The 18,579-nt window shown below is 41.3% G+C and overlaps 1 protein-coding gene across 2 annotated transcripts in view; it reads left to right on the top strand.

The window, feature by feature from the left end:
* Window positions 1–6,981: 6,981 nt before the first annotated feature.
* LOC105509444 (chromosome unknown open reading frame, human CXorf36) overlaps window positions 6,982–18,579 on the top strand; it is a 50,171-nt gene continuing 38,573 nt past the window's right edge. For both annotated transcript variants that reach the window (XM_011938670.1, XM_011938671.1), the window contains exons 1-2: window positions 6,982–7,333; window positions 16,145–16,409. In XM_011938670.1, coding sequence (XP_011794060.1) covers window positions 7,101–7,333; window positions 16,145–16,409 — 498 coding nt within the window. In that variant the 5' untranslated portion in view covers window positions 6,982–7,100. The remainder of the gene's footprint in view (window positions 7,334–16,144; window positions 16,410–18,579) is intronic.

The following is an 18,579-nucleotide window of genomic DNA, read 5'->3' as shown; positions in this document are numbered from 1 at the left end:
AGTCAGAGGAGACAACAGAAAAAAAGAATTTAAAAAAAGCATGACTACAAATATAGAAATTAGCCTCAAAAGAGGACGTCTAAGAGATATTGCCCTTAAAGGGCAAGTAGAGAGAAAGATGGAAATAGAAAGTTTATTCAAACAGATAATAACAGAGAACTTCCCAAACCTAGAGAAATACACCAATATTCAAATACAAGAAGCTTATAGAACACCAAGAAATCTTAATACAAAGAAGACTACCTCAAGGCACTCAATAATTAAACTCTCAAAGGTCAAGGATAAAGAAAGGATCCTAAAAGCAGCAAGGCAAAAGCAACAAATGACATACAATGGAACTCCAATACACCTGGAAGCAGACTTTTCAGTGGAAACCTTGCAGGCCAGGAGAGAGTGGCATGACATATTTAAAGTGCTGAAGGAAAAAAACTTTTACCCTAGAATAGTAATATCCAGTGAAAATATCCTTCAAACATAAAGGAGAAATAAAGATTTTCCCAGACAAACAAAAGCTAAAAGATTTCATCAACACCAGGTCTGTCCTACAAGAAATGCTAAAGGGAGCCCTTCAAGCAAAAGAAAAGAACATTAATGAACATTAATAAGAACATTAATAAGAAATCATCTGAAGGTATGAAACTCACTGGTAATAATAAGTACATAGAAAAACACAGAATATTATAACACTGTAATTGTGGTGTGTAAACTACTCATATTTTAAGTAGAAAGGCAAAAACATAAACTGATCAAAAAACAACAATTTTTCAAGATGTAGTACAATAAGATATAAATTGAAACAACAAAAAGTTAAAAAGCAAGCAGACAAAGTTGTAGAGTTTTTATTAGTTGTTTTTGTTTGTTTGTTTATGCTATCAGTGTTAAGTTGTCATCGGTTTAAAATAATGGGTTTTAAGATACTATTTGCAACCCTCATGGGAACCCCAAACCAAAAGATATACAACAATACACAAAAAATAAAGAGCAAGAAATTAAAACATACTACCAGAGAAAATTACCTTCACTAAAAGGAAGACAGGGAGGAAAGAAAGAAGGAAGAGAAGATCACAAAACAATCAGAAAAAAAATTAATAAAATGACAGGAGTAAGTCCTTACTTATCAATAACAACATTGAATGTAAACAGCATAAACTCTCCAATCAAAAGTTATAGAGCAGCTGAATGAATAGAAAAACAAGACCCAACGATCTCTTGCCCACAAGAAACACACTTCACCTAGAAAGACACACATAGACTGAAAATAAAGGGATGGAAACAGATATTCCATGCAAATGGAAAACAAACAAGAGCAAGAGTACCTATACTTATATCAGACAAAATAGATTTCAAGACTAAATCAAAGAGAAAATACAAAGAAGGTCATTATATAATGACAAAGGGGTCAATTTAGCAATTTTAAATATATGTGCACCCAACACGAGAGCACCCAGATATAGAAAGCAAATAATAGCCAAAGCTATCCTGGGCAAAAAGAATAAAACCAGAGGAATCATATCACCTGACTTCAAATTATACTACAGAACTATAGTAACCACAACGCATGCTACCGGCATAAAAACAGACACATAGAACAATGGAACACCATAGAGAATGCAGAAACAAATTCATACATCTACAGTAAATTCACTTTAGACAAAGGTGCCAAAAACATACATTGGGGAAAGGACAGTCTCTTCAATAAATGGTGCTGTGAAAATTGGATATCCATATGCAGAAGACTGAAACTAGACCCCTATCTCTCACTGTACACCAAAATCAAATCAAAATGGATTAAAGACTTAAATCTAAGACTTCAAACCATGAAACTACTACAAGAAAACATTGGGAAAATCTCCAGGACATTGGACTGGGCAAAGATTTCTTGTATAATACCCCACAAGCACAGGCAACCAAAGCAAAAATGGGCAAATGAGATCACATCAAGTTAAAAAGCTTTTGCACAGCAAAGGAAACTATTAACTAAGTGAAGAGACAACCCACAGAATGGGAGAAAATATTTGCAAACTATCTGACAAAGAATTAATAACCAGAATATATAAGGAGTTCAAACAACTCTATAGGAAAAAATTCTAATAATACGATAAGATTATTTAAATGGACAAAAGATTTGAGCAGACATTTCTCAAAGAAAAAAAAGATGTAGAGATGGAAAACAGGTTTATGAAAAGGTGCTCAACACCACTGATCATCAGAGAAATGTAAATCAAAATTACTGTGAGATATTATCTCACTCCAGTTAAAATGGCTTTTATCCAAAAGTCAGGCAATAACAAATGCTAGAGAAAATCTGGAGAAAAAGCCACCCACATACACTGTTGGTGGGAATGTAAATTAGTACAACCACTGTGAAGAACAGTTTGGAGGTTCCTCAAAAAACTAAAAATTGAGCTACCATGTGGTTCAGCAATTGCACTGTATATCCTAACAGGGTATACTCAAAAGAAAGGAAATCAGTATATCAGAGAGGTATCTGTACTCTCAGGTTTACTGTAGCACTATTCACAATAGCCAAGATTTGGAAGCAACCTAAGTGTCCATCAACAGACAAATGGATAAAGAAAATATAGTACATGCACACAGTGGAGTACTATTTAGCCATTAAAAATAATGAGATCCTGTCATTTGCATCAACACAGATGGAACTGAAGATCATTATGTTAAGTGAAATAAGCCAGGCATAGAAAGACAAAATTCACTTGTTCTCACTTATATGTGGGAATCTAAAAATCAAATCAATTGAATTCATGGAGATAGAGAGTAGAAGGATGGTTACCAGAGGATGGGAAGGGCAGTGAGGGTGTCGGGGGAGGGGAAGTGGGGATGGTTAATGGGTACAAGAAATAGTTACAAAGAATGAATAAGATCTAGTATTTGGTAGCACAACAGGGTGACTACAGTCAATAATAATGTAATTGTACATTTTTAAATAACTAAAAAAGTATAATTAGATTGTAACAGAAAGGATACATGCTTGAAGGGATGGATACCCCATTTACCCTTATATGATTATTACACATTATATGCCTGTATCAAAATATCCCATATACCCCATAAATATATATGCCTACTATGTGCCTGCAAAAATTAAAAATTAAAAAAAAACAAGTGAATTGGGTAAATGTAAATGAAATAAAAGTCTATAAACTTCAAAAATAGTTATGTTTTATAAAACATGTCTACTAAAACTTGTTTCAAAAATCTTTTTTTGTAACTTGAAATTTTTTTTTTTTTTTTTTTTTTTTGAGACAGAATCTTGCCCTGTCTCCCAGGCTGGAGTACAGTGGCACAACCTCAGTTCACTGCAACCTCTGCCACCTCCGGGGTTCAAGCAATTCTCCTGTCTCAGCCTCCTGAGTAGATGGGACGACAGGTGCATGCCACCACGCCTGGCTAATTTTTGTATTTTTAGTGGAGATGGGGTTTCACCATTTTGGGCTGGTCTCAAACTCCTGACTTCATGTGATCCACCTGCCTCAGCTTCCCAAAGTGCTGAGATTACAGGCATGAGCCACCACCCTGGGCCGGTAACTTGAAATCTTAAAGTTATGTTATGTTCAATTAAGTAATAAATATTCATTGAATATTGAAGCCATTTCTGAGTAAGTTAAAACATTAAAACATTAATTGCTGAACATAAGATTAAAGTATGTATACTTTGGCATCTTGTTTTTATACACTATAGAGAAGCTAAATATATTTGAATCTGCTAATAAACATGAAATATTATATATGACATGGTGTTTATTTACAAAACGCTGATACGAAACTGTTTATAATGCTTACTAGTTTTCACTAGAAATTAAGGTTACTAAGAATTTAAAATTCTAATTAATATATGTAATTAAAACTTCTAGAAATAATAAGGGCAACAACTGTGTATGTGAAGGAAGTAAGGCGTGTTTTATCAAGGAAGTTGTAAGTATAAGGGTATATTTTCATTAAAGGGAAAAAAGAATAATTTTTGTCCTAAATTAGAGTGATTAATTGTTTCACAATGGGAAAGAGGAAGAGGATAGGACAAGCTAAATTGATATAAGAAAGGTATAGACAGTTTAAAATTTGAAAAAGGAATTTCATGTGTTGTCAAGGTCACTAAAATTGAATGAATTTATTAGACAGGTTTTTAAAAATTAGCTTTAATATCAAAAGTACATTGATACAAAGCTAGACACTGGCTTTTTTTTTCTGTTGAAAGAACAAAGTTTTCCTGGTGAAAGGTTTTTCTTATCTTTTAAGTGATCTACCTTACAAGGATTTGTGTTTTATCAAGATAATTTCTTGTGCTTCATGTTGTCTTTTACTAGGTCTTTGTTATATATGTATATATATAAATGAGTCTTCTCAATACTAAAAGAGCTAAGTTTTTTTTTACAGCTATATAACGTTTCTGTATTTGCCTCTCATTGTTTCATAATGACCAACAATCTTATTTAATCAAATGTTTTAGACCTTTTGATATTTTTTACAAAACTTCCCAAAATAAACTTCTAAATTAAGTTCTTTTTGACCTAGAACTAACTTTGGGACATGCCAGAGGACCCCTGTAATGTCTGAAAAGATCTGTGCATGATTTTTGATAGTAGACTGTAGCCATATTTGTTGTTTTTGAGTGTTAGTGCCTATTTGTAGACTGGACTGAATTCTGAATTCATCTTTATTCCTCCAATCCAATTTTTTCCCATTTTTCAGACTTGAAATCACTCAGAACAAGACGTGCTCTGTTCCTGAAACCCCGCCAGACAGTTATAGACCACTTGATGTGACTTCTGAGGACAACCCTTATGCCTGATATGTGGACCACTCAGGGAGATCATTGAAACCCTCAGTGCCATAACCAGAGACATTCAAACTGCAAACCAGAAAAATATGTTTCAAGCTCAAATCTAGAAATCTTGTTAAGTAAATTTCCTCTGGACTCAGACTGAATTTACAGTTTGCTCTAGTCATTGACCGGTGGTTTTCTTTTGTTTCTCTAGAAATGTTAGTTGGGTTGGTTTGTGGGGACCTTGGCTAAGGAACACACTGCAGTCTCTCGGTATTATCCTCCTGGTAGTCATCATAATCTCCCTGGTGAACTATATTCACTTGAGGGTCTTAAATGTGTGTTCACAGTCATCAACGGTATGCCAGATGGTCTCACTGTAATAAGAACGACAAAAATGAGATGAACAACAAAAGGAATCTCTCCTCAATGAGCTTGATGTTGTGACTTATGAGTTTCACACCGAGACAAGGACAACTTATCCATGATGGTCACAGAGAGTGGAGCTTACGCCCAAGTTTTAGTCAAGAGGCTGATCAGAAAGGACGAATTATTTTTTAAAATTCTAATTGGGAGGCCATTAGACTGAGGTGGCTCTGGCACTTTAAATTCCTGTGTGAACAAACCAAAGCCCAATGTAAATAGTAAATGTAAACTAGAAAATATACCAATCAAAAAAATCATCAATTAATCTCTAACTAGGGACTTTCCACTCTAACCAATAAGAATTGTTTTCTTTGTCCTACTCCTGCAAACATGATGAAAGTTTCCTTTCTTGCCCCTCCCAGCAGAATGTTTGCAGTCTGATACTGCCCTGATTCACGAATCGCTGAATATTCAAATAAACCCTTTAAAATTTAAATGGGCTTAAGTTTTTTCTTTTATCATACCTGACACCAAAAGCATGATTCAAAAAGAAAAAATTAACAAATTGGACTTCAAAATCAAAACCTTCACTCTGCAAAAGACTCTGTTAAAAGAATAAAAGACAAGTTAGCCCCGAGGAGAAAATACTTGCAAGCCACATATCCAACAGGGGACTCGGATCTAGAATATATAAACAAGTGTCAAAACCCACCAATAAACAGCAAACATGACCAGACATTTTACTGAGGAGGCTATATAGATGCTAATAAGCACGTGCTTTATCTTCAGAAAACTGCCTTTACCTGCTCTTCCCACCAATGTTTAGCAAAACTTGTCAAGTGTCTGGAGGCAATCCCCACTCCTTCTCACCTCCCTTTTCCTCACCCCCAGCCCCATCTTCTTACGCACTTTCTCATATTTTCAAACTGTGCCCTGCTCCCCACCTCCACCCTCTCACAGAATGTGAGGCAACCTGACTTCCCTGATTTGGTTCTCAGAGGTTCTCTCTATTCCCAAATTAGCACTCCCATCTACTCCATGCTGTGGAGCTTATCTTGGTATCCGGAGGAAGGCAATCCTGGGGCAGTTAAATCCTACCAAATCCGGCCAAGCCACCGAGAAGTGAAGCAAGTTGGTAAAGGAAGAGAAGCTTTCAGGTCTGTGGGAGAGGGATAAACACAGCTGGATGCAGTCAGAGGGCTCTTTCTGATGCTCCCCTCATCATGCTACAGAGGCCACCGGTTTCTTTCCGGTCTCTTGTTCTCAGACCAGCAAGAGAAGATGGACTAACCTGAGGTTTTCTCTTCCCTAAGCAGCAAAAAGCCTTTGCCTTTCAAATCAGTGCTAAATGTGCCAGTTAATGGCAAGCAAACTAACCTCTAGTTATTTCACAGGCAAATATGGTAAAAGTGAGGGAAGTAGGGCTGATTAAGGGGCAGGACAAATGACCTAGCACAGAGGGGTCAAAAATTGAGGTGCACGTGTAATCCATAGGGACAGATAAACCCGGGATTAAAACAGTGGAGGGTGGAGGCTTTCAGGATCCTTTGAAACTCCCAGGTGGAACGCAGGTTGGACACACATCCTGCATGAACCTTTCCTGCCCCGCCGGGATATCCTGTATTTGTCAAAAGGACCACACAGGGAAGGCCTGACAATTGTCCTTCCCGAAATCTGCTAGTGAGCCCCTCCCCAGCCTGAAGCAGCCACCCCCGGCAGAGGAAGAGTAACTCTGGAAACAGCGTTATCAGCATCCTCCACTGACTTCCTCACCTCCTCCCCAGCCTCATTAGCCCCAAGCACCTCAGCATCCTCAAAGAGAAACCTGCGAGACTGGGATGGGGTCAGCACCCAGAAGCCAGCCCCCTCTGACAGCTTCCTCTTTGGCCAAGCCCTGCCTCTGTACAGCCCCGAGTGGGCAGCCAGCGGCTGCAGCTGGAGTCCAGAGCCCAAGATGGAGCCCCAGCTGGGGCCTGAGGCTGCCGCCCTCCGCCCCGGCTGGCTGGCCCTGCTGCTGTGGGTCTCAGCCCTGAGCTGTTCTTCCTCCTTGCCAGCTTCTTCCCCTTCTTCTCTGGTGTCCCAAGTCAGAACCAGCTACAATTTTGGAAGGACTTTCCTCGGTCTTGATAAATGCAATGCCTGCATCGGGACATCTATTTGCAAGAAGTTCTTTAAAGAAGAAATAAGGTCAGAATATCAATCAAATAACTCTGAATCACAAAATTCTGTTCCCTTCTTGTGAAGATGTCCAGGAATTTGTTGAAAAGGAATCAGAATGTAATATGGGTGGGAGCTGAAACAAATCCATTTAATCAGAGTGGTAATGGTCTGAGGTTGGGGTGGGTAGGAGGGCAAGATGTGAAGCCAAATTCCAGCCCTAAATGCTAAATCCAACATTTCTTTTTGGAGTGAAAGCTTGAAGTTCTCTTTCCTATGAATGGAGTAGCCTGGGACTGTTGAGTTTATCAAGTTCATTTCTCACAGTGGGTGGGAAATAAAATGTATAGAAAGCCTACAGTGTGACACCTATTTTAAACCATTGTGAGAGATAATGATGTGCACCCATTATTGAGGTGGTAAACTGCGACATAGCCAGATAAAGTGACTTCAGTGGGGAGAAATGGGTAACTCTGTGAGATGATGGGACCCATTTCACCATATATATGTATCTTATAACATCGTGTTGTATACTTTAAATATACACAATAAAATTTATTTTTTAAAAAAGATCAAGTAACTTGCACAAGGTCACCTAAGTGGCAGATGTGGAATTCAAACCAGGACAGTTTGCTCCAAAGTTTCTGAACGAGCTTTCTGTTGTGAGAGATTGCCTTGATCAGAGGAAAACTGGAGTTTAGTAAATTGCAATGCACATGGCTCTCAGCAAAGAATGGCATCACACTTGGAATTTACGCCTATCAACACATAGTCGATGAGCCTTTATCATGGCCAAATTCTAGCAGGTACTGTGGTGACAGCAACTATAACTCCGGTCATTGCCTTCTAGGCGGTCAGGATGAGGGGTCATGTTATAAATAATAATAATAAAGCTTGGTCTGATGCAGGGCAGTGTAAAGGACCTACAGGAGCTCCATTAATTCCAAATGGGAACTGGGGTAGGGCTTCCCCAGGAGAAGGCAGGAGAAGGTATTCTAAGTAAGGCCTTTTAAAGGATGAGCTGAAATGTAACGGGAGGTGAAGGTGGAAGTAACATCTTAAGTAAAGGTGTGGGAAGAAGTGAGAGGTGCTTAGCTAGAGCATGGGGTGTATGTGGAGGCATGACAGAGGAGGAGGTTGAAGGGGTATGTGGGGCGGGGGGTCTTTAATTGTCATGCCAAGGAATTGGGGCCTTAATCCTGTGGACCAATGGTTTCCAGTCTTTTTAGCACCAAAGACCCTTTGTCATATATATGCCCTTTCTCCTCCATCCTCCTCAAAGGACCTAACTTATGTTTGTAAGATTTGGTGACCAAACAAAAGGCATTAATTAACAATTATTTTATTTGCAATCTGTATTAATCAAAGACATCTTTGCTTACTCAACCAAATTACTAAATAGAAATAATAGATAGAAAATACCAATCAGAAATGTTAAACTGCTTTTGTGAGGTATTTTATGGAGTTGGTGTGGACTTTTCCTATTACGCCTTTTTAAAGGCATATTAAGCCTTTTTAAAGGCCTATTAAGCTGTTTTAAAGGCACTTTTGAAAGACCATCCATTAAGGAATCTCTATTGCAGGCCATGGTGAGAGTGTTAGGCTGGGGAGCGGCAATGTGAGACCTGTGATTTAGGAAGAGCTCGTGCAAAGTGGACAGGACGGACTGGTGGTGTTGGCAGGGGCTGTGAGACCAGTTCCCATAGTCCAGGACACAAGTCATTGGGAACAAAGTAGAACAGGAAGGATACAAGTCGATTCAGCTGTAGAGTCATTCTGTTGACCAACACCATGCGAGAGGAAATAAATATGCAGATGTTGAATGTGAATTCAAGGTTCTCCACCTAGGAAATGAGATAAAGAGGACCAAGAACACAGGTGAAGGGGTGCTGATTCCTTGGAGACAGGCAATGAGGAGACAGGCATATTTTTAAAAAGGAGGGAGAGAAATTTAAGGATTCAACTGAGGAAGAGCTCTAGGGTGACTGCATGTTCACCAAAGGGCAATAAATGGAGGTTTTCTTACTAGCATTTGGCAGATGCTAGCCAAAATCAGAAAGCATTTCCCTAAATAGGTTTGTGTTCCGTTAGAGTCCAGGATATTACTTCATCTCCCTTAGAATTCATTTTCCATGTGCCCGTGAAAGGGAAGTGTGCAGATACAAGCAGGAAAACACCAGGCAGGGCAGATTGGGGTTTATAGCTCTGCACATTGAGAATGGTCATCCTCAGCACAAAGAGGCAGAGAGAGGCAGTCAGTGGGTCTGCGGAGGTGGTCCTGTTTGGAGTCCTTTTCTCTACAATATAAATACCCTTTTTCTTATTATGAAAGTCGTGCCTATTTATTTTAGTATTTTCAGGAAAGATTGATTAAAGAAAGCACAAAATGAAATCACATATAATTCTTCCACCAAGAGATCACCCCTTAGTCAACATTTTGTTGCATATCCTTGCCACCCTTTTCCGAAGTGTGAATTAAGAAATGTTTTGACAAAAATGTGAACGTGCCATGTATACTTTTCAGGAAGTATTATTTAACAATATATCAGGAACATCTTTCCACATTATTAAATGATCTTCTGCACACTTTGATTTTTAACAGCTTCATGGTATTCAATCGCATCAATCAACCATAATTTATTTAACTATTTAAGCATAACTTATTTAATTATTTAACTATAATTTATTAAAACCACCATTGTGAAACTAGAGTTTTTTATTTCATTTTTTGGTATTATAAACAGTTCTATGTTAAACATCCCTGTAGCTATATTTTGTGCACATGAGTGATGAATTCCTTATGACAAACTCCTAAAAGTGAAATTTCTGGATCAAAAAGACAAAATTGAAGGAGATATATATATCTAAATGGAGACTTCTACTTGTAAAGCTCACCTCTTGCACACTTACAAATATTTAATTTTTTTTTTAGTTTGAATTTCTTCTGAGTTGAACCTTTTTTCAGATTTATTGACCATTTGTATTTCTTCTTTGCTAAGTTGTCTACAGGTTCACATCCTTTGCCTCTCTTTCTAAGGGTGTATTTGTTTATTGTGTTCTTGTTGCTCTCCAAACACTTTCCTACTTCAAAAAAGTGATTACCAGCCGGGTGCGGTGGCTCACACCTGTAATCCCAGCACTTTGGGAGTCCGAGGCAGGCAAATCACAAGATCAGGAGATCAAGACCATCCTGCCAACATGGTGAAACCCCGTCTCTACTAAAAATACAAAAATTAGCCAGGCGTGGCGACGTACACCTGTAGTCCCAGCTACTCAGGAGGCTGAGGCAGGAGAATTGCTTGAACCCAGGAGCAGGAGGATGCAGTGAGCCAAGATCACGCCACTGCACTCCAGCTTGGGTGACAGACCAAGACTCTGTCTCAAAAAAAAAAAAAAAAAAGTGATCACCATGACACCTTAGGAAAAAGCCCATCCAAAACTCTCAGCTGTTTGGTTGAAATGCTATAGCCAGGTCCTAGTCCTCACTAAGGATTGGACAATGCTTGCATCTGTTCAGCAACAAATCATAGATGGGTTTCCCAGGCTGGCTGGATATGCTGAATACACATGATAAGCAGATGAACATCATCTCTCCTTTTTTCCTTTATCTTTCCTTTGGCAAGTATGCTAAGGATGAATCACATACTTCCCATACTCAACCACTGACCTTTAAAATTATGAATGTTTTCAGTATCAATTTTCCCATGCATTCCATGTTGACTTTTAAATCCTGAATGAAAAAGTTAAGGGAAGCTAGGAAAATGAGTAAGTCTGATTGCTGTACTCTTCCTACTGACAATATACCTATATATGAAACCCTGAGAAGTCACACCAATTGCTAAGATTCTCCCATGATCTGGTTGGTCAGTATTGTGCATGTGGGGTGTGGGGTGGGGAGTAAATAGTGGCAGTGCCTCTAATCACAATAATTCCTAGTAGTTCCTAGGATCTTATCAGGGCTAATGCTTTAATCCCACCTTCCTTACTATGCACACTTGGTCTGATATACCACCTCCACTATCAAAGTCTAAAAAAAATGTTTAAACACTTCCAACTGAGCAGTGGAGGGCTCACAGTAAAATAACTAAATCATCAGGCCTGATTTTGCCTTCCCTTCTCCCTTGTCTCTCGTCTGTCTCCTTGCCCTCAGAAATTGATAATAATTATTGTCTTAACTCACTCCTTCACATCAACTCAGGGGCCTTGGGAAATACAGGGCTCAAGAGCTTATGGCAAAAGCATCCATCTGCACGTTCAGTCAGCCTTATGTGAATCCATGCACCCATTCATCCACCATCCATATACCCATCCATCCAGGTGGCCCTCCATGCATTTTTCCACCCAACCGTCACACTGTGCATCCCACCATCCGGCCCTCCATATGTCTCTCTACTCACTTATCTATCTATACATCTAAATACCTATCCATCCATCCACCTGTAGAGTATTGAGCACTAACTTGGTACTCCACTGAACACTGAGTTGCAAAGTTAAAAGAGGTCAAATCTTTGTTCTGAAGGAGTTTACTTTCTATTAGGGAGACAAAGAAGTAAATCAATGGTTAAAACAGAGTATAGGAAATATTTTTAAAGGTCTTACATGGGGTATCATGGGAGTGTGTGGGAAGGTCCCAACTTGGGGATGAGGGAGAGTTCCAAAGAGGTGGTATCCATCTGGATTTTAAAGGGCTACATTGGGATTTTCCAGACAAGAAAGAGGAAGAAACGGTCTCAGACAAAGGTGTCAGCATATGACAGGTGACTGGAACCTCAGAGGCCTGAAAGAATGTGGCTTATCCAAGGATAGTCAGTGGTTTGGTGAGACCAAAGCAAACTTGTAAGAAGAGCAGCAGGCAATGCAGCAGGCAGAGCATTGTGAACTAAGCTCTAAGCACTAAGGAGCATGAACTGTAGCCCAAGAGCTTTGGAAAGACACTAAATGGGTTAAGGGTTCAGTGAGGAGCTATAGGATGAGAAGAGGGAAGGGAGGAAAAACGACTTAGAAAGGCGTATCTACCGACTTCATGTTAGACCAGATTCAAGCATGAGACGAATGCACGGGAAGAGGGCATTTTATTCTAATTCCAAAACTGTCGCTCTCCCCCACTCCCCCACCCCATGTTGAGGGACGTGGGGGGATTGGACCACATGGCCTTGATGCTTTTTTCCAGCTCTGAGAAGCTATAATTCTGCTTGTCCCTCTTTCAACACAATCAGGAACTTGGCCAGCCTCACTTCAATCAGGCCCATGATCTCAATTTAGAAGGAAGATGAGAATGCTGTCTCTGCTTTGTGGTTGTCCAAATTCCAGGATAGTAACATTTTAGTGAATAAAAAGCACTGACATTTTCTCACTGACATTCTTCTATTCAATAGAGCAGGTAGTCAACACTGTAAGAATACACATTTTTCCCATTCAATGCAATAAATTTATTACCATTTTTCAATGAGGGTAGAAGTGCAGCCTGCAATCCTGTTTATTTGTCTCTATTGGTCCTTGTGGAATGCCTCAAGCCATCACTGAACCTGCCCAGGCACTCATTATAGGTCATCTGCCAAGGCAGTGCTGTTGTCTCAGCGGAGCCTCCTTAGGAGGTAGGGACAGAAAAAAAAGACAATGAACTTGTCTCACAGGGCAAGGAATCTCTTCCCATACCACCTCCACCAATTGGGAGAACAGGAGCCCTGAGACCTGCCCTCCTCTACCACTAACTGTCTGTGAGTCTTCAGAAAAGTCACATATGAGGCCGGGCGCGGTGGCTCAAGCCTGTAATCCCAGCACTTTGGGAGGCCGAGACGGGCGGATCACGAGGTCAGGAGATCGAGACCATCCTGGCTAACACGGTGAAACCCCGTCTCTACTAAAAATACAAAAAACTAGCCGGACGACGTGGCGGGCGCCTGTAGTCCCAGCTACTTGGGAGGCTGAGGCAGGAGAATGGCATGAACCCGGGAGGCGGAGCTTGCAGTGAGCTGAGATCCGGCCACTGCACTCCAGCCTGGGCAGCAGAGCGAGACTCCGTCTCAAAAAAAAAAAAAAAAAAAAAAAAGAAAAGAAAAGTCACATATGTATTCTGCTTTCAATTTTCTCTGTTCAATTTTCTCATCCCTTTCAATTCTCTTTTCAATTTTCTCATCCTCAAAACAAGATGGGGAAGGGACAAAATAATCTTCAAGGATCCTGCCGCCTATAACCCCTAATAATGTTACTAATCTGTTTCTATGAGCTAATTCATAAAATGGGTGATAGAGGAATAAGCAAGCACAAAGTGGTGAAAGAAACAAGATTAAAATTAATGGGACCAGGCGCAGTGGCTCACGCCTGTAATCCCAGCACTTTGGGAGGCTGAGGTGGGCGGATCACTTGAGGACAGGAGTTTGAGTCCAGCCTGGTCAACATGGTGAAACCCTGTCTCTACTAAAAATACAAAAATTAGCCGAGTATGGTGGCGGATGCCTGTAATCCCAGCTACTCAGGAGACTGAGGTAGGAGAATCACTTAAACCCAGGAGGTGGAGGTTGCAGTGCTGAGATCATGCCGTTGCACTCTAGCCTGGGCGACAGAGCAAGACTCTGTCTCCAAAAAAAAAAAAAATTAATGGGGTTCCTTGGGGTTGGCTATGGAAGTCTAGTGGTGTCCCCACTGCAAGCTCTGGAGCCTTGAATGCCACTTCCTGCAATTCCTGGTCATGTGACCTTGGGCAAATGATGTAATCACTCTGTGCCTCAGTTTCCTCATCTATATGTTAATAATAGTATCAGCCTTGTAGGTTTATTGAAAGGATTAAATGAATCAGTACATATAAAGTGTTTAGTAAAGTGACTGGCACACTTAAGTGTTTCACAAACGCGTGTTACTATTATCATTATCTAAAAGAGCCACCTAGTGATAACTTTCCAGCTCCAGTCCCTTTGGTGGCTTGGGGGTGGAGGTGGGGAGTGGGGGTGGGTTTGAAACTCCATGAGCAAGAGCAGCTGCAAGATAAAGGCTGACAGGCCTGTGTCTGGGTCCTGGGCCTTCCTTATCCACCTAGAGGGAAGGATCTTTTCCCATAGTTGTCCTGAAACTTCCAGTAAAATGGACTCATTACAACGTTACACTGTTTCATCTTTTTAAATACATTGATGCCAATGTTCTTGTACAGAATCCTTTGTGCCTACTTCCAATGCAATTTGCATTGTCCTGCATTGCAGAAGTTGCTCACTGACAGTTTCCATTGGAGCACCTTCCCAGATGTGAGACTGGAGCTCTAGTGCATAACTCAGGGATTCAGAGGCCTGGGCTGTCCAGCTTCATGAACAAGTCCCTTGACCTCTTTGCCCTTGTAATTTTTTTGTGTGACTTTCTTTGCCATCAAAACAGTAGGAAAAGCTTGCAATCTCTTAGGGTAAAGTCATGTCAGGTAAGAGAAAAAAACAACACAATCTAGGGTTTGGGTCTAATGGAAATGCTAATTCTTCCAAAATGCATTATCCAAAACTCATTATCATGGGGTAACCCAATAATGCCCAATAATAAGAATTTAAATATTCTTATTTAAATTAAATACATAGCATGTCGTATGCTGCCTGATTTTCATTTGCAGTATGACCTTCAATTGTTAATAATAATGAAGGTAAACTTTTTCTGAGTATTTTTTCATACATAAATCAAAAAGAGATTTAACATTCTTCCCTAACGGAAATATCAGCACACAGCTGGAGAAATGACTATGGAGAAAATATAACTGTGGGGCCAAGGAAACTGGCAGGTGATAACAGGCCAAAGCCTGCCAGGCACAGTGGCTCACGCCTGTAATCCCAACACTTTGGGAGGCCGAGGCAGGCGGATCACATAAGGCCAGGAATTCAAGACCAGCCTGGCCAACATGGTAAAACTCTGTCTCTACTAAAAATACAAAAATTAGCCGGGCGTGGTGGCACGCACCTCTAATCCCAGCTACTGGGGAGGCTGAGGCAGGAGAATCGCTTGAATCCAGGAGACAGAGGTTGCAATGAGCTGAGATGGAGCCCTAGCACTCCAGTCTGGGCAACAGAGTGAGTCTCCATCTCAAAATAAATAAATAAATAAGCCAATGCCTCTCTTCCAGGAGGATTAAGGACTGGCCAGGCCATCATGTAGAATCACCCACCTCCTGGAGCCCAGGTAGCTTCTAATTTGATGACCATTTAGTAGTCACTCTTGCCTGCGACTTTGTTGGTGCTGAAGACTTAAATTTTTAGACTGAAAACAACATTAATTGGACTGCTTGGGGTTGGGGATGGAGGTAGAGTGGTCTCCCTAGTGCAGACCCAAGAGCCTCTTCAAGAACCTCTGTGGTTCCAAGACCCAGCCATTGGTCAGAGGGTAAGCAGTTTGGGGAACCAGTGTAGGGGAAGGGAGAGATACTGGGGTTTGCTGACTGACAGCCCGGGGTCCACACCTCTGACTAGCAACGTATTGTTTGATCTTGGCCAAGGTACTTAAGCTCTATAAGCCTGAGTTTCCACCCTTGTAAAGTGGAAATTGGGAATTAGGGGAATCAAAAATGTCAGTGTATGTAAAGCTGCTATCTTTACAGAGTAAAAGTTCAGAGAGCTATGGCTAGACTTTCTGTGTCAGTTGTATGAAGAGGATAATGTTTGTGCGTGACTCACACCTTCCTCACCTTTTCTGATATGACATATACACTATCATAAGTTTGAAGAAGCAAAAATAGTCCTCTCACAGAAAGAATTTCGAACACCTCAGTCTAAGTAGGAGAAATGGATCAGTTGGGCTGTTGTCCCCTGTCTCCCTGTCCCTGGGCTCTGCGAGCCTCCAGCTCACAGGCCAATCCTCAAAGGGCTATTCTTCCAACAGGTCTGACAACTGGCTGGCTTCCCACCTCGGACTGCCTCCCGACTTCTTGCTTTCTTATCCTGCAAATTACTCAGATGATTCCAAAATCTGGCGCCCTGTGGAGATCTTTAGACTGGTCAGCAAATATCAAAACGAAATCTCAGACAGGAGAATCTGTGCCTCTGCATCAGCCCCAAAGACCTGCAGCATTGAGCGTGTCCTACGGAAAACAGAGAGGTTCCAGAAATGGCTGCAGGCCAAGCGCCTCACGCCAGACCTGGTGCAGGTGAGTGTGAAGGCCATGGGAAGGGGATGTGAAGGGGATGATGAGAAAGAGAGAGACAGAGACAGAGAGAGAGAGAGAGAAATTCATTCCCATCTCATATCTCAGTTTGAGAAAAAGGAGAAGCTGTGGTCTGTCTAAAGTGTGACAAAACACTGTCATAAAACACAGTGGCTTATGGTAAGACATGAATTAAACAAGGTTTACTTGTAAGGTTCCATCCCATTGTCCTTTCTCATTCTCTTTGATGTGATCCTCAGTGACAATTCAGGAAAGTTCCTAGCTGCGACCTCTGGCCTAAAGATCTGACAGGATGACCCTTGCCAGTCCACCCCCTGCCAGGGCCCAACTCACCTGCATCCTTCTCTGACAGCTCTTTGCCAGCTCCCGGGCTAGCTAAGTATTCTCTCTTAGAAGCTCCCATATATATCCTGCTTCATAATACAGAGAGATCATGTTGAAAGTCAGGTTCCTCTTCTATCTCCCATTGTAAAGAATAACCAAACCTCAGCCATTACAGAAGCCAACTTTGATAATACAGCATCCTCTTCCCACCTGACAGCCTCCCACCCACTCCCATGGACATGCTGCCCTGGGAACTTCAGCACCTTGCTGGTGCCATCATCATATTCTGCATTGGTTCCCTCCTGTACTATCATCTCAAGTATCAGCCTTCTTCATTCGAACCAGCACAGCCATGACCCTCCACACACATCTAGCTGAGCCCCTTTGTGCAGAAGATGCCACCTCTGAGGACTGAGTGGCTCACCTTCAGCAAAGATGAGGAAAGAGAGGCTCACCCCAACCTCCCTGCCATGACAAGGAGGGAGGGCTTGAGCCGACCTTCTCATGGGGATGCTGAGGCTGCTTCTCACACTCCCTGGGCCACTAGGTCCTTTACATGGGTACCTCAGGCTGTCTAAGTGAATTCTGAGCACTAACAAACGCTCTGTTGGCTTCTGCAAGATAAGAGACATAGAGCAAAGAAGAATCACTGGTTCCTGGCTATCTCGTCCACGTAATAAGACCTTCTGGCTTTGTGCTTAGGTTGTGTGGTGTGATGGTTAATTTTATGTGTCAACTTGATTGGGCCGTGGAATGCCCAGCTATTTAGTCAGACATTATTCTGAGTGTTTCTGTGAAGATGACTTTGAATGAGATTAACATTGAGATCAGTAGACTGAGTCAAGCAGATTATGTGTGTGGGACTCATCCAGTCGGCCGAAGGCCTCAATAAAATAAACGCTGACCCACTTCCTAATAAGAAGGAACTCCTCCTGCCTGACTGGCTGCATTTGAGCTGGGACATTGGCTTTTTTCCTACCTTCAGACTCACACTGAAACATCAGCTCTTCTTGGGTGTCAAGGCTGCCAGCCCTTGAAGTAGAGCTATACCATTGACTCTCCAGAGTCTTCAGCTTGCCAACTGCAGATCTTAGGAACCGTCAGTCTCTATGGTCACATAAGCCAATTTCTTATAGTAAATCTCTCTCCATCTATCTATCTATACATCCTATTAGTTCTGTTTATCTGGAGAACCCTGACTAATACATGTGGAAACTATTTTGAAATCAGGAGGAATCAGGTTGCTGGTAATATGGCCATCATGGAACATTGAATAAAACTGAGCTTTCCAATGTGGTGCTTTTGCAGTCTGCACTCTATGAATTTATTGACACTGAGTGGGAACAGAAGAAAACGGAAGAAGTCACGCTGTCCCCAGGCTGGGGAGGTGTTGGCAAGATCTAATATGAGGGTCTTGGAGTTTGTGCAGGAGACAGGAAGTGGAGGCTTAGGTAGAAGAACCCCATGGTGGATGCTCAACACAGGGCAGAAGCAGAACAGAGGCCATATAACAAATCTCACACCATGGTTAACGTGCAACCCCCGTGCCTCTCTTTCTGTCCTCCAGACAGACCCTTCATGCACTAGCTTTGGTACCCACCATATGCCATTCACAGGCTGGGGACAGTGTGACTGTCTAGTATGAGGCATGGGAAAGACCACTAGGAGACCTCCTCCATTTTGCCTCAAATATGTGCTCAGGAACAAACAAAAGTCCCCAAGAAGAGCAAAACAGGGTAGACAAAGAATTGTTTCAGAACCCCTTGAAGATCCTATCACCTCTTACTGCCCCCATCATTGTTGAGTCCCATTCTGAAAAGCATAATTT

This window comes from Colobus angolensis, unplaced genomic scaffold (assembly GCF_000951035.1).
Source record: "Colobus angolensis palliatus isolate OR3802 unplaced genomic scaffold, Cang.pa_1.0 Scaffold176, whole genome shotgun sequence".
Classification (NCBI taxonomy): Eukaryota; Metazoa; Chordata; class Mammalia; order Primates; family Cercopithecidae; genus Colobus; species Colobus angolensis.
The sequence above is the reverse complement of the archived record's forward strand: the minus strand, read 5'-3'. Positions and strand labels throughout refer to the sequence as shown.